The 15,901-nt window shown below is 45.1% G+C and overlaps 1 protein-coding gene across 5 annotated transcripts in view; it reads right to left on the minus strand.

Annotated features, from left to right (window-relative positions):
- Window positions 1-5,237, minus strand: part of LOC144156131 (uncharacterized) — a 31,331-nt gene extending 26,094 nt beyond the window's left edge. The window contains exons 1-2 of one of the 5 annotated variants that reach the window (XM_077687960.1): window positions 5,009-5,235; window positions 1,725-1,987 (exon numbers count right to left, since the gene is read on the minus strand). Coding sequence is in view for 3 of the 5 variants with exons in the window: in XM_077687959.1 (XP_077544085.1) it covers window positions 2-47 (46 nt within the window). In the remaining 2 variants the exon portion in view is untranslated. Of the gene's footprint in view, window position 1; window positions 695-1,724; window positions 1,988-5,008 lie in introns of those variants that run through there. The other 4 variants (XM_077687961.1, XM_077687959.1, XM_077687957.1 and 1 more) reach the window with 4 other exon arrangements.
- Between the last annotated feature and the right edge of the window lie 10,664 nt (window positions 5,238-15,901).

Genomic DNA, 15,901 nt, shown 5'->3' on the forward strand with positions numbered 1-15,901 from the left:
CCGGACTCACACTCAAGGCCGAAACACCGCGAATTCGTGGGAGCCATATTGTTTTTGATGAACTCCCGTCTTTCGAGTCCCGCAACAGATCAAAGGACTAAATGTAAACCCAGCTATCCCCATAACTAAACCAAGGTGGACATCGGCGAAGAGAACTCTGCCTGAACCACAAGAAAATGCTTCGCCCGGCGGCCACGTTTTCCCATCTTTACCACACCAAGATGGCAGCGCCCAGTAATGTCTCCGGAGATACAGCGCTCCAAAAATTGCCGTTTTTGTTCAACTTGCACAAGTAGTTTGACGCCTTAGTACACATAATTATTTTTTATATAGGACTTTGCAAGGGTTTTTTTCGATGGAAAAACTGTGAAAACACACAGAATATAACAAGTGCAACCCGACATTATGACTTTCGAAAAAACTATCTCGGGGACAATTTTATGATCAATCAGATTGAACCTTTACAAACACCATCACATTGGGGGTGCTGGAAAATAATGCCGTCAGTAAGCATTTACCCCACTGAAACTGACGGGAGCGTTAAAATCGTTGGCTCTCAGACTGTTTTGGAGCAGTTTGGCGCAATTTTTACAATTTTCAAGCTTTTGGAGCAGCCTGGCGCAGGAAAACAAATTTGTATCAAATCTGCGCAATATGCGCAGCTGTCTCACCCCTGCTAATAGGCATGCTGTAGCAGAGTGCAAAAGATAAATTTCGACCACCAGGGGTCCCAAGTGAGCCAATTCTCACCACAAGGGCACTTTCATTTTTCACCACCACAAAAACTGCTGCCACAACCAAGATTGAATCCACACACACACACACACAAGGGCTTGCATGCAAAGCCAATTATTTCCACCATGCTTTGCCCCATTCTTACAGACTGCGGAGACATGCGTCACGACACCCTGGCCCATTCTCGCCTTCCTTCTTGCAATTGGCTCAGCCCAGCCGCCCCCCCCTCCCCCAATTGTCTCAAGGAGACAGTCACCTGCATAATTGCCGCAATGGTGCTGGGGTAACCTAAAACTGCCCGCCACCATAAGCAATCCAAGTGCTGGAAAATAACAGACAAAGCGGAAGGTAGGGCGTTTAAAAAAATAAACAAATAAAATTGGCAACCCCTCTTAAGCACTCCCATTGTTCGCCACATGCCTCAGGTTACAAAGAAAATAGGAACTTCCAGAGAAATTATTACCAGAAAGATTCCACTATAGTAGATGTGCCTCATTCAACCAAACCTGGCAAGGTGATCAGAATGTTATAGTTGTGCCACATACAAATGCAACGAGCGCAGTCTTCAAGAATCAACACTAGGACAGGCACCGTTTGTAATCATTGAGCAACACCCACGCCCACTGCTAAAGTGGTATATCCCCCAATTTTGATGGTCTACACTTGTGTGCGGCTGTATAAAACTGCATTTTCAGAAACTAGATCTGCAGTTTGTTGCCAGCATAACACCAAAAACACCCTTATGTATGAAGTGGTCATAAGAAAAAGACTAGCAGTCTTGGAGCTTCAGCCATGTATTTCCCTTCATTTTCATACATGTGGATAAAGGAAGAGATTAGGAGCTGGTACTGGACTAAGTGGAGTGATTGACTGGACAAAGGTCTCCCTTGGCCCTGTGCACTCCACAAACTGCTGAACATTACCACCGAATCAGAGCAACAAACGGTGGCAGAGACAGCGTACATCAACTGCCCTTTGAGTTGTCGTACCTGGTGGCAGTGAGGACTTCAGGCCCGGGGGGGAACAAGTTCCTGGCTTAACAGCGCAACAAGACCAGGGACAAAGGGAAACCGGCACCCGCCAGGGTGGGCCTTGCCGTGCGCCTTGTTGCGTCGTTAAGTCAGGAACACTGCCCCGGGATCAACCACGCTGCTGGAAGACCGTGTGGGCCATGGTGCACATCTGTTGCATGCAATGCGACAGCACCTGGGTCACCGGGCTGCGGCAGAACGCAGGTCTTCATGTGCAGGACCTGCAAGGTGGACAAAGAAACCGTAATTCGGTACCAAAGCACTAACAAAAAAAGCACCAGACATGTGCTGTGTCACAGAGGGTCTATGAATTAATAAAGACCACCAGGGTTCTTAACCTTTTTTTAATGCGGAATGGGTGTGTGCAACAAGGTACAGGCGGCCACAAAATAAAACGGACCAAGCAAGCGGTGCGTGACAACTATCGGCGCAACACCTACAGGACTGTTGTCACAATAGCTGTGCAGGTATGCATGTCCTTTGGTACTCAATGCACATCAATTTTTTTTATTTTGCCTGCATTGCCTCATTCCTTTGGAATGTAGCACCCACAGTGCCCTGCACTACACACCGAACAACCGGCACAATTGTCTACAGTGGCTTACATGAACTGACGTCTTAACTGTCCCATTTCGCTTCGAGACAGCAAGTTCGTCTGATGCTCTTGCGATTTTATCAACTGTTGTCGGAGCATATTCGACGATAAAGATTTACATGGCGAACAAACAGACAGCTGATATAAGGACCGGCAACAGTAAAATCTTGTAAGGTTTATTGTCTGCTACTTCAATTCCTGTCTGCTTTAAAGCCAATCAAATGACAAAAAAATTAGCTTTTGGCAAACATCTTAAAGGGACACTGAAACGAATTTGTCAAGCTCCCTCCCACCTTTGCTTGCACTGCCGTAGACTGGCAAAAAAAAAATCATTTATCCGGGTGATTAGGCAGTATGGACTACCATGTGCAGTTTGCAGCGGCTGCCCCAACAGAAGTGACGTCAATACAAAGCGCTACGTGATTGGACGATGTTTGGACCAGTTTCGGTTCTGCAAAACAACATGCTTGGCATCCGACGTTATCGTCGGATGGGCATTCTCGATATCTCAGTAATCGGCACACCGCGCTTTTGCTATGTTGGCTGTAAAATGCGCCAGATAAGCCTACCAGCACGGTCTGGAATCCTATTCACTAGCCGAGGCGACGCAGCCGAAAAACGCTCTCTGCGTCACTCCAGAAGCTCAAATGTGATGCACTTTCCCCCCATCTTTGGAGCTTGCCTGGATCGTAAGAGTAGTGTTCACACCAAGCCAAGGGTCAACCGATTTGGGACTATGCCTGTGAGCAGTCGGTACTTATGGCAATACCACGCCGAGAACATGCCAGCACGTCAGTGTCAGCTTGCATGCGTTCTGCAAACTCGCTTGTAGAGCAATGAACGTTACAGCACAAAAATGGTGAATTCAGTACAAAAAAAACCCCAAAACAAAGAAATCAACTTTAAAAAAAAAAGCGCACTATCGGGGATTCGAACTTGCGGCTTTGCAAAACAATATACCTAGTGCTCCAGACCAGTCAGCCATAAGCCAGCGATGCCAGTGGCAGAAATCCAAAACATATAGCCAGTTTACATTTTTTATTAAGCTTTAGCATTTCCAAGCAACTTGGATGACTATTCCTTGCATAGCGCTCGTGCGGTATCTAATGTCTAGTGACTGCATTCCTAAGACGGAAAAGTGTTTGCAGGAGTGGTCGTGCTGCTGACCACTGTGCTAGTTCACCCAGCGCAAGACGTGCTTCCCGCACCGTGGGTTTACACTGTACGATAAAAAGTTTTCGGTTGATTTTAACTCCTTAGTACCTACATTCACTTCGCTGACTCTTCTCCCACCTTGAATTGGCCTCAGATATTTCTACTAGCGTACCAGTCAGCGAAGCATCGCATGTGCGCTTGTGTGGAGCGCACATGCGACATGTGAGACTTGGACTTAGAGCTTGATACAGTCTACAAACTAACAAACTGAAGGCACATTCACGGCACAAACATGTCGTGGTTTAGTTTCAGCTGAGCGAACCAATTGCTACGACCCGCTGGCCGACTTTCTGTCGGAGGGTAGGCAATCCGTGCAGTAGCGCAGTCAAGCCAAGCCATCTTATTTTGAAGTCATACGACACGTCATAGTCGATCGGCAAGGATGCAGAGAAGACAGCATTTTAGAATTAATTTTTTCTACTGAATAAAGTCGCGTAAACGCATCGTGCGTGGTCGAAACATGGCCTAGAGACTCTAGACTACAATTTGCGCTAGTAATCCCGCAAAGTTTATACAAATCACTTCAATGTCCCTTACAGCTGACGCGAATCGTTACACGTATTGGGCGCATGCCTCAGGCTGCTGTCCGGTGCCAAAAGTGCCGCTCACTAGGCGTGCTGCACAAAGTGCCACCGGGTAACCCATTCGAGAGGAACGAAGAGCCAAGCCCGACATCAAGAAAAGTGATATGCATTAATGAAAAATAAAAAGCATACGCACTCTGCTATCGCGACAACAGGCGCTGGACCAGGGGCTGTCGAGACTCGCGCCTCTAGTTCCGCATCGTTCAGTTGGTCCGTTTTATTTTGCGGCCGCCTGTACACTACCGCCGCCGCTCTGTCGACTTGTCGCGTCGCTCCCTCATGGCAGGCCAGAAGCGGGAGCGAGCGATTTGACAAGCGCCGTTCACTTCGCACCCCTGACCCCTAGCCACGTGGGTATTTAGAACACCGCGTTACGACGCTGGAAGCGTCGCGCAAAGCAGGCGTTTTCCGCAAATTAACGCTACACTGTCTAGGAGAAGGAAAAGAAAGGCACCCTGGCTAGACTGGCTTCAGCCATATCTCCGGAAAGGCGTCCAGCTAGAGTCGACAAAGGGCAATCGTGACGAACATTGCATGACAAAACGGACGTGTCAGATTAATAATTTGATTACGCACGCACATTAATTAAGTCATTAAGATTTCTACGAACTGGAAGTTAGCCAGCGGCATATAGTATAGCGGCTAGCATACATATAGACTGAAATCAAGGCTCGCTGTCGCAACCATTCTCAACGGAACAATTCAAAACAGCCCACTGACGTTTACCACTCAAATGTCATAACAAACAGCGCTGGGAATATTGTAGAAGTAAAGTGCGATACCTAATTTTATGCACTTAATCGATTAGGCATTAGATTACAATGGATTGCGTTCGCCGTCTGAAATACCTTGGTGGCGAAGTCCAGCACCCCGGTTCAGCAGAGCTTCGCGCTTGGCTCGAACGGGACCGAGTCCGAACGCTGATCGACCTGCTCAGTCAAAGCGGTCAAAGGGTTTATCACAGACATGATCACAGAACAGGGAGGATTGGTTTATCGCGGAGTGACCATGGAGTGATTCTAGTACACTGTAGCGACTGTAGTACGGGAGTGACTGATGGTGGCGCCCCCCGAGATTGAACACAGTCGGCCCCTGGCAGCGGTAGGACGAACCTCTCCTAGTGTGGATCCAAGTTGTGTGGATCAGAGCATAGAGGCTTTGCCGACTGTCGACAACAAGCCTTCAAAAACGCAGGATTGGCAAGCCCACCAATTTTAATGATTGGCTTTATCCAAGTCGTTTCAATCAGAGCGAAGAACGGCGCCTGCTCACCGCTCTACGAAACTTCCTCGATACATTTAGCCTTCAGCATTTCCTTTAGTTTCGTACCCCATTGGATGTGTCATACTTTTTTCCGAACTCTTATTACCTAATCCTTCTCCCCTAGACACCAAAATTTGCTAAAGCGTAACATGGCGTCTTTGTATCCCTTTTACATCCACCCCCTCGCGTCGTCTGCTTGTTTACTTTGCGCGCCGCAAGGATCGAGCTGCACATGCACGATAAAAAAAGAGTGAATTTGTGCACTTGTTTGGCAGTAAGCAATGGCGTAGTTAAAATCCCGGCCGTTGCGGGATAATGCACCAGTTTAGTTCCACAAAACATATCGTCGCCGTGGTCACCGCCTGAGCCTGAAACGTGTTATAAACATCGCTTCGACAGTTTGCACTTTTCTCACTGATGAGTGCAGTCGTCTGCCGTTTCGGGAAATTCAAAGGGTGCTTCTTGAAGGTAGAGTGGTGGTTATTTAAAGGAAAAAAGTAACTACATGAAACGGGTAAGAGACGACATGACCCGTGCATGCCAGTACATTTTCACATCCTTGCAAAATTGCGCTGTGTTTTTTTGGTAATAAGAAACAAACAAAATCAATTACATTGCACACGACCAGGGCGTCGTCTCCCATGCAACGGGGACGTGTTTTACGGTGGTTTCACACACACAAGAGCTTATGCCAGGGAATTCTACCTGTACCTTTTCGAAAATAAATTCCATTTTTGGGCAGTCGTTGCCCACACTGTGCGACATTCTTGCGAATTTTTGTGTATCATTTAAAGTATATTTCTGTGGATGCGCAAGAGTATTTCAGGGAGATTTCGCTGTAAAACAAAGCAGTTGTGAGTTTGCGTCTGTCCGGTGGCCCTTTGTGTGTCATTTTACGTGTCCCATTTTCAAATCACGGCATGAATCACCTAGCTGGTCCAGAAACGTGTCTCGCTCAGCATAACTAAATGCATTATATGGTCAGACCTTAACCCCTTGAGGTGTATACCTATATTTAAAGAAGTAAAAATCGCGTGATTTAACGCACGTTGCCCACATATGTGTCCAGGGTGTGTGCAGGGATTTATACACCCCCCCCCCTAACACCCCCCCAGAAGGACTTCGACACCCCCCCAAAAAGATTCCACAACCACAAGCACCCTGCCTACGGATTTATACAACACCCCCCCAAACATCCCACCGAAGCCCCCCCCCCCAAAATCGAAATTCTGCATAAACCCCTGGGTGTGTGCCACGACTTGCTGGATCTTTTTTTTTTTTTTTGATCCCCGCAATGCTGGCGTATAATACCATTCTGAAAAAAGGCTAGCCACAATTCCTGGACAATCTCGGGCCAAAAAACGGCTAATCAATTTTTAAAATACTGACGTTTGCGTGTCGAAGTATTGCTTTTTCACCGCTACGGAACACGATGCCTAGGGTACTTCCACTTGAAAATAATACTGATCACCAACGTTTGGCTTGTCGCGTTACGTGCGTTCTATTCTCCCTGCGTTTGGAACGTTGGCAGGAGCCCAAAGAAAAGAAAATCCCACAAAACTTTTATCCGCGCCCTTTTCAATCGATCCTCAAGAATCAAATGCCAATACAAAAGCGACGTTCAGTTGACAACACAGTGCAATTACCGCGCGGGAACCCGTTGCGTTATTTTCTAACGAAAAATAAAAAGGAACGTTCTACCACATCTGTAGCAGGGCAACTCCATTTGTCATCTTTATGGTTTTGTGATTGACTGTTGTTTAACTGTCTTCGTAAGCGACATTAAGCAAGACTGCAAACACATCTCGCTGTTCTAGGCACCTGTTATATTTTAAAAAGGAATGCAAAATGGTGAACAGTGCAGCCGTAACAGAAAATTTGTGCTCACTGTGATCTCCAAGAAGCTTGGTTTACACACTGTAACCAGCGTCACTTTGCAAAAATCTAGGTAAACATGAGATGTTGATTGTAATGCGTGACTTACAAATTTAATTCGCAATTTCACTTGCGATGAAAGCCTTAAACAAGTGACCCGACACCGTTATTCACCAAACCTGCCTTCGAAGTCGCAAAAATTTCACTTATAACTGTAGCTGCGCCTAAAAGACTGGTTTGAACGTTTACATTAATTATATCTCTACGCTGGTTAAAATTCAGAAATCAGATGTTGCCTTTACAACAAACACATAAAAGAATATCCCAAGCTCCTACGAAAAATGTCGGGGCAGTGAAGTGCTGTTAATTACCGGTTCAAGGAATCGCACAAATGGAATAATGCGTCATGCTACCATTGAAAGCGATTGAAACTGATATCGTAAACTGAATTACAGAGATCGAGGCTTCCTTATTTGTCCCTTTTTTCTGTTTTTATTGAAGGTTCAAAGTCATACTCAGGAAAGATCGAGCTTGCTACCAGCCGCGGCGCACAGGTTCATTATTTCGGCCGTTCAGAAGTTCCGGATGGGTTGCCGCTTTTTCGGCGTAGTAATGAAAGCTTATTGCTGCTTCCATGCAATAATACATTGAGCGTTGAGGAACCGAACTACAGCATGCCACACTTGCATGCGCCTTTCATGCGCACATACGACGCGGTAAAGGCACGAAGCGCTCCCACGCTGTGTGCATTCTCCCGCTACCGCTGAGCGCAGTATCCACACTAGCGGCGGTGCGACGGTGTCGCCACCTATATGTCTGGCGCGGCGGCTGCGCGCAGTTTTGTTTTTAGGCTGCGCGCGCACGTAACCCCCAACGCCACCGCACTGCCACTGCCGCTACGCCGCTGCCAGGCGCGTAGCCAAGATTTTTGTTCGGGGGGGGGGGCTAAGGTTGTTCTCCGCCCCTTCCCCCCCCCCCCCCCCCGGAGAAAAAAAAGCGCGGTAGTTTGCAAGCGCCCTAAAGGCTATGAAGATAAAATACATGTTTGGTTCATTAAAAAGTCTGCCTTGTCCCCATAACAATGATACCAGTTTTATCGCAAACTTCCAAGGAATAATCGATATATTAAATTAAACGTTTGAAGCAATGGCGAATCCCCGCCCACTTTCCGGCGGCGATTTCACTATGACAGTTAATAATAATAATGTTTATTCAAGCTCTTTTACACGCTAATATCCAGCCCGCATAAGCCCGAGTGGCTTGTGTGCGGGGCTGGGCAGTCTCGGCTAATACAAAGAGCCAAAAGAGAAACACCTTGGTGAATAAAACAATTCTAAAAAAAAAGGCACGCAAAAAAGAACATGACTGTAAGAAAAAAAAATACAAGCAAGAAAGAAACACACTGCTTTGCCTGATGACAAACCACTATAAAAGCATAAAAGAATAAAAATGTTTGTTTTGGTTCACAAACTGCACTACAAATAAAAGGAGCACAATCACATTCAAGCACGGTCTAAAATCATTGTCTTATTCAATAGCAGCTTCGCGGACCCACGCCTTTAAGTATTTTTTGGCTTTGGAGGGACAGTTAATGTTTGGGGGGGCGTCAATTTTATTAAAGTAGAAAGGAATGAGGAACGACCTTGTTTTCTTTCCATAGCTGGTTAGTACTCGAGGCAGCACAAAACGTTCAGTTTGACGGAGGCACCTTGTTTTTATATTATCAATTTTGAAAGGACTGTAAAAGAAATTTTTTAACAAGATATCAAAAATTAGTTGTTTTTTCACGTGTAGAACATCTGATTCTTTCATGACAATTTCTGTTCGGTCTCCATGATATCTAGTTCCATACGTAATATGGTGCGCTATTTTGTGCAGGATGCTATTAAGAGTGTTCAGTTTATAGGAAGATGCATGTCCATAAATAGTTAGACCATATCTAATTATAGATTCTCCTAGGCATTTAAAAACCATTCTTTTTACAGCGAGGCAACAAACCGATCGAAGCGCATACAAATGAACACATACCGCTCGCAAGCGTTTTGCAAGCTGTTCTATATGTAAATTCCAAGATAAAGTTTCATCGAATTGCAAACCTAAATACTTAACATCATGAACAAGATCGACTGGGCGGCAGGAGCACTTATGACAGGAGCTAGTATGCAGAAATACAGATGTGCTCTCGACAAAGGTCCGGTAAGGGCTGTGAAAACATATCAAATTGGTTTTGGATTTATTCAGAAAAATATGGTTATTATTCAGCCAGTTAATCAGTAGACAAACATCCTGTTGCATAAGACGAGCACCAACATCATAATTCGAACACGGTAAAAGAAGAGCAGTATCGTCAGCATACATGTAGGGTTTGGCATTCAGTGGCAAGGAAGCCAAGTCATTAATATAAATGTTAAATAAGAGTGGCCCCAGCACTGATCCCTGTGGCACACCTGAACGGACGCACAGCATTTCACTATAAGCATTCTCGATACGAACACACTGTACACGATTCGACAAATAGTCTAAGAAAAATCTGGCGTAAGGACCTCTAAACCCGATGTTGGCTAATTTTTCAAGGAGCAGCTTATGGTCAATCGTGTCAAAACGCCTTCTGGAGGTCTAAAAAGAGCGCAATAACGAGGTTGTTTTTGTCTATCTGACTGCATATATAGTCGTTAAAATCCTCTAATAAGCTGGTCGTGCTAAGTCCACTTCGGAATCCACGCTGCGCTGTAGTGATTAGGCAATGCTTTTCGCAAAAAGAGGTCATACTTTTTTGTAAAATATTCTCTATAATACATATAATTCATGACTGTATTGAGATTGGCCTATAGTTGTTGTGGTCTTTTCTAGATCCTTTTTTATGAAGAGGTCTGACAACGCTGACTTTCATACCTTGCGGGATTATGCCGGTGTTTAGAGTCTGGTTTATAATATAAAGTAATACACTTTTGAGATGACTGAAGTTCATTATTAAATCCCGCACCCTGACACTGTCATAACCAGGTGACTTATTTAGTGGCATTGCACGCATTGTTTGCCATAAATCGAGCTCAGTGACATCTGGCATATAGGCTGAAAAGACGCATGACGAGCTGCTCTGCCAAGAATCTGATTTTGCAACGTTATTTTTAAGTTCATTAACTGCATGTATAAAATGCCCATTAAATTTATTGGCCAAGTCATAACTATCTGAAGAGGGAAAGGAATCTTTAAGATTTGTATCAAGGTTTTTCTTTGGATTCCTGCCAGATATAATGTTTACGAGGTCCCAAGTTTTCTTTATGTTTCTGTTTCTTCGGCAGCTGGAAAATTGACCGACCTGATAACGTTTCTTGGCCAACCTTATCTTTGCCGTTATTTTATTCCTAATAATTCTGTATTCTTCCTTTAGAAGGCCATCACGGGGGTTAGCACGACACTTTTTTTGAAGCCTATTTTTTAGAATACACAACTCCATTACCTCACTATTTATCCAAGGAGAGTTAGGATTTCTACGCTTCAGCAACACTTTCCTTTTTGAACACTCATATATCTGCTGAAATTTTTCAAACAATTGTTCATAGGTCTTTGTATGCTCTAAGCCAGTTAGAGAATCCCAGTTGAAGCGCCGTATTTCTTTGTCAACATTCGTGGCATTTAGAATCAGTTTTTCTTGCTTAATTACCGGAGGCATTAAACTAGTGTCAAAGACAGTTAGTGCAATGAAATAATGGTCAGCGACCTTCTCTTTGATTACGCATCCAAACTTCTCATGCTTCGGCAACCTAGTGACAATGTGATCTATGCAAGTCTGTGTTAATTTGCTACCGAGAATTTCTTCCCTTGTATGATCTTGGATAACGTTCTCCAGACCATGACTTGCTATAAGGGTGAGGTAATCATTTGCTGCTGGGGTAAGTTTACCAGAAATATTAATGTTGAAGTCCCCAGCGAGTATAAACTTGTCTTCGCTTCCATGTTTTTTCAAGAGGTTTGATAGCTCTTCCAGAAATAATGCAACATTGGTGCTCGGAGGTCTGTACACGGCATAAACCACAACTTCCTGGTTACATTTACTAATGGATACTACTATGATTTCTGCCTCAGTCACCAAAAGTTCAATGCTTTCACAAAACCAGCCATTTTTAACGAACACTAGTACACCACCTCCTTTTCTGTGTTGCCTACACAAAGAAAAACACTGAAATTCAGGTATTGTAAACAACGCGCATTCATCTTCTGTGATGTTGATCTCCGTCAATATCAGAACGTCTAACTTAGGCAGGACTCTACTGAGCAATACAAGTAGCGTGTCCCAATTTTTCTTCATACTGCGGATGTTTACATGTATTAGTTCTAAAAATAGATCAGTGGATTGCTCGTTCACCCAGTCTCGTTTTTGTTCAACCCAATCAGACACTGTTTGAAATGTCTCAGACATACTTAGGCTATTTTGTTTAAGTCATTTTCATTGTTAATTCGAATGTGTGGGGCACCATCCATTTTCCTAGCATATACTCTACCGCCACGGGCCCACCAAAAGCGGTAGTTTTGTTCTTTAGCGCGGTTTTTCGTTAGCCACAGAAGTCGTTTCACTCTCAGGATCTTGTTTGTACGATTGGCGCCCAACGACTTAAAGGGAAGCTGAAGCGCTTTCCAAAAAAATTGAGTTAGATTAACAGTTATATAGTTTCTTGCGCGCTGATTCCGAATATCACATTGAAATTTATCGTACTTGAGTCCAAGTGGAATTTATCTTGCAAAAAGCGCGGCCACGTTTGAAAGACGCGCGCTTTTCGTCTTTTGACGCCCCTGATTGGTTGCGCCCGTCATGACGTCAAAGGAGGACACCCTTCGGCCGCGCGGGTTGTCGGAAGCATTGCGAACGATCGCACGGTTGCCTTTGCGGCAATTTAGCTTGCAGTTTAATTTTCGCACATGACTTGAAGTTTGTTTTATAATTTCCCGTGCTGTTGGTTCAATTATCTTGGAGCTTAAATTTGTTTTACACGACAGAGAACCCCAAAGCAGTGACTGTGACGTCGACTAGTGAGTTCCATCAAAATATTTTTGAATTAGGCAACCAGCATAGGGGGATTTTATACCTTATGTTAATATTAGGTACTGCCTTATCTGTTTCTTATTATACACAAAACCATTTATGCCGAAGATTAATGGGCGTTTTATAAACAATCTACCAGCGAAAAGCACGTACGTGCACTGCGCGAAAAAATAGCGTTCATGCGCTGTAAACGTATATGCGAGACACATCTAGCCGGTACACGCATAAACCAACAAGCAGACTCTGCTTCCGCATTTCCTTTGTTCGTTGTCACCCACCCCAGCCCTGTTACTCATCCCCGTACACAGACCCACACGCGCGCCCCATTTCGGAAGCGGCGCTACGGCGCCTCCGCGATTGCTAGCTGCACTTCGATGAGTGGCGTCTTACTGCTTCACATGCATTTATTCTGAAAACACTGCAGCATACTAGTGCCTGCTCAGCATTATTGGCTGTAGTAGGGCTTGATTTTCGCTTGTGCGTTGCGCATTCTGCTACAATATTACGGCCACCTCGTTATAATTAACAGACCAGTCGGACAAGGCAGTTACGTTGTAGTTACGTTACTTTAGGTAACAATCACCAAACGTTTGTGATAATGAATCGTTGGCCTGTTTCAGCATTTCTAGATTTAAGCATTTACCGCGCTAGTCGGACAGTGGCCGTATATTTACTCTTTGCTCCTAATTTTTTTAGTATCATTATTATATATATCACCGACTATCACTGGAGCACACTTGAGGGTCAGTGACAACAAGTGCTTGCCAGGTTATAATATGCAGCCACACGGAATCTTGGGCAAAAAATTAGGCCCCCGCAGTCAACACAAATTACGGCACGGTGGTGGTTCGGAGTGTTTTTTTTTTTTTTTTAATTCCAGACAAACATCACCTTATCGTGACATGTATACTTGCAAAATAAGTAATCTGGTTGTCTTGGTTCTTTTACTTTGTAGGAATACTGTACCTTAGCCGGGAGAGAACTTCTACCAGGATTGGCCCCTTGTTTTAGTTTCGCCAAAAAATTGTTTTTTTGAACACTGTCCTGAGCCCATAGGGAAAGAAAACCGACGCGTTTAACGAAACAAGTATTTCCTGAAAAAATGTGACTTGGTTTCTGGAATGGAACGAAACATCCCCGGCCAAAGTACAGCAGTATTCCCCATCCTTCCTAAATCTAGAATCTAATGTGAACATTCACGTCCGTCGCATCAAAAAAAAAAAAAAAAAAAACGCATTGTAGCGGTTTACAAAGTATTTAACGTAGTGTAGTATATTCTCTGCCATCAAGCACAGCCACCTCGGCTGTCGCTTCCGTATGTTATCAAGCATCCCGGCGTGGCATTATTCTGCTTAGGAATACGGCATGATAACGTATGCCTCGTTTGGCGTTCGTGCATACTTTTTGAACACGAAAATTGTACAAATGAGTGCTATCAACCACAACAACAACAAGTATCATTCACAAGGAAACACGGCGAAAAGAGCATGGCCGAGGCGGCCGATCCGGCCGGAAGTCCAGGTATGACGTTTTCCAGCCGGTTTTCGCCCGCGCTCTTCGGTCTTCCGGAATCGAGCGGCGAGATGGGGGCGGGGCATCGGGCCACTTTTGTTTGCTCATTGCGCCGCTTCTATTGCATGTATTGCAAAAATATTTCGTACACATGACCTATTCAATGTGTACTTGCTGCTAGTCAACTTTACTTTTAATTCTAAAACCGCTTCACCTTCCCTTTAATTAAGTCACCGCCAAGGAACATGATTGCGCGATTGTAAAGGGGCCTCCATTGATCTTATCATTTGAATTCTAACGTGCAGTTAACACACTCATAACTACGTTTTAGTGCTAGCCTATATACTATATACCACTCCTGCCGATATCCCTTCACTGCAGCGCTAAATTTGAAAATTTTTGACATTTGTTGCATTGCTAAAAACGCCTGTGATTGGAAAGGAGCTATGCGAGTTACCAAAGGCTAGTTGCTATTCAATTGAACAAGGTTGTATTTTGTCTTTAAAAGGCCCTTTAAGGTTCTCTCATGATATTGGTGTTGATTATGATTGTATCTGTGCCAGCTGAAGCTGTAAACTGGGCGGAAATCCGCAGACCGCGTGGTACAAATCTCTGCCCGGGATACGGGACGTACGTGCCGTCCACTCTAGGTGCGAACATGGCGCAGCGTGGCCTCGCTCAGCGGAGCGCCAGCGCACAATCCGCGGCCGCGCATCGAAGCTAAGCGGCGCAGGCGCATAGGAGCTTGGAGGCGGGGCTTCGTGTCGTCTGCTAGCGCGGGAGAGCGCCGTACTTGCTTTGCTGTGAAGCACGCCTAACTGTAGGCATGCTTGTACAGTCAAACCCGTTTATAGCGAAGTGCAATATGCACCGCGATTAGTTCGATATATCCAATAGTTCGATATAGCCAAACCCGCCTATAACGAGCTTGTTGTTACGAGTTCGAAATCCGCGGGAGCCCCCCCCTCCTTACCAACTCCGCCATCCGCGTATGCAGAAACGAACACTGTACAGTAGCCATTACCATACCAAAATAATCCATTTATTGCAAGTAATAAAGCTACTTTCCGCCTTAACTGCCCACGTTGCAAAAAAAAAAAAAAAGCGGTGATTTTTGTTTTCACTTTCGTTTTGGCGGCTTCAACTAGCATAGCATTCTCTACACGAAACATTGTTTGCACCAACCAGTTCGAGCCCGCGTCCTCAAAAATCTAAGAAGCATTGGCGGAGCACATCGACTGCCGAAAGCGCTTCATTATAAGCGTCGGACGGATTTCACTCGCGACATCATCGGGAACGCTGGCGAGATCTTCCCACAGTTCACCGATGCTGCTGTCTTGGTCCGGACTCGCTGACTGGGCGGGTTTCGTCGCGAGTCTCGCGCGTCTGAAACAGTTACGGAAAGTATTGGGCGTCACGTCGCTCCGTGCGAGGCGCAATGTCTCAGTCGCGGCTCTTGCTCCGTGGTCGCGGCCAATCCACATCTCAATCACCGCTCCGAGATCATGCATTTCGGCGGCCATTCTAGGCGTCCAGAGTTCGATATATCGGATGTTAACTTCGTTATAACGAATATGTTTCCCATGTATTTCCGTAACTGAATTATTTTTGTTCGATATATAGCATAATTCGCTCTATCCGGGTTCGTTATAGCCGGGTTTGACTGTAGTGTCTAAGCGTGCCGCGACGGCGTTGCGGGAAAGCGCACTTTCCTTACTGCGGCGCGTTGTGTAGTTTCTGCGTACGAGAACTCAGAGCGTCCACTTTTCAGTTCCGCGGTGCCAGTTAAATGCAAGTATTGTTGCAAACATTTCAGGACTGGCTTGGTTCGATGAGAGACGCTATATAGAACGGCATCGTATAATTTCGGCTACTAGGATTTATTTATAGTGCACTGGCTTTACACAGAACATAATTGTCGGTGCATTTCGCCTCCGTGGAATTTGGTCACAGCTGCTGGGTTGCGATCTGCCGAGTTTCTTCCCGATGTGTATTGGCTTTTTCATATGAATATCGCGCATCGTCGAGATGGTTCAAGCAGTCGCCCAGC

This window comes from Haemaphysalis longicornis, unplaced genomic scaffold (assembly GCF_048455015.1).
Source record: "Haemaphysalis longicornis isolate Haplotype H1 unplaced genomic scaffold, Haemaphysalis longicornis Haplotype H1 scaffold_1, whole genome shotgun sequence".
Classification (NCBI taxonomy): domain Eukaryota; kingdom Metazoa; phylum Arthropoda; class Arachnida; order Ixodida; family Ixodidae; genus Haemaphysalis; species Haemaphysalis longicornis.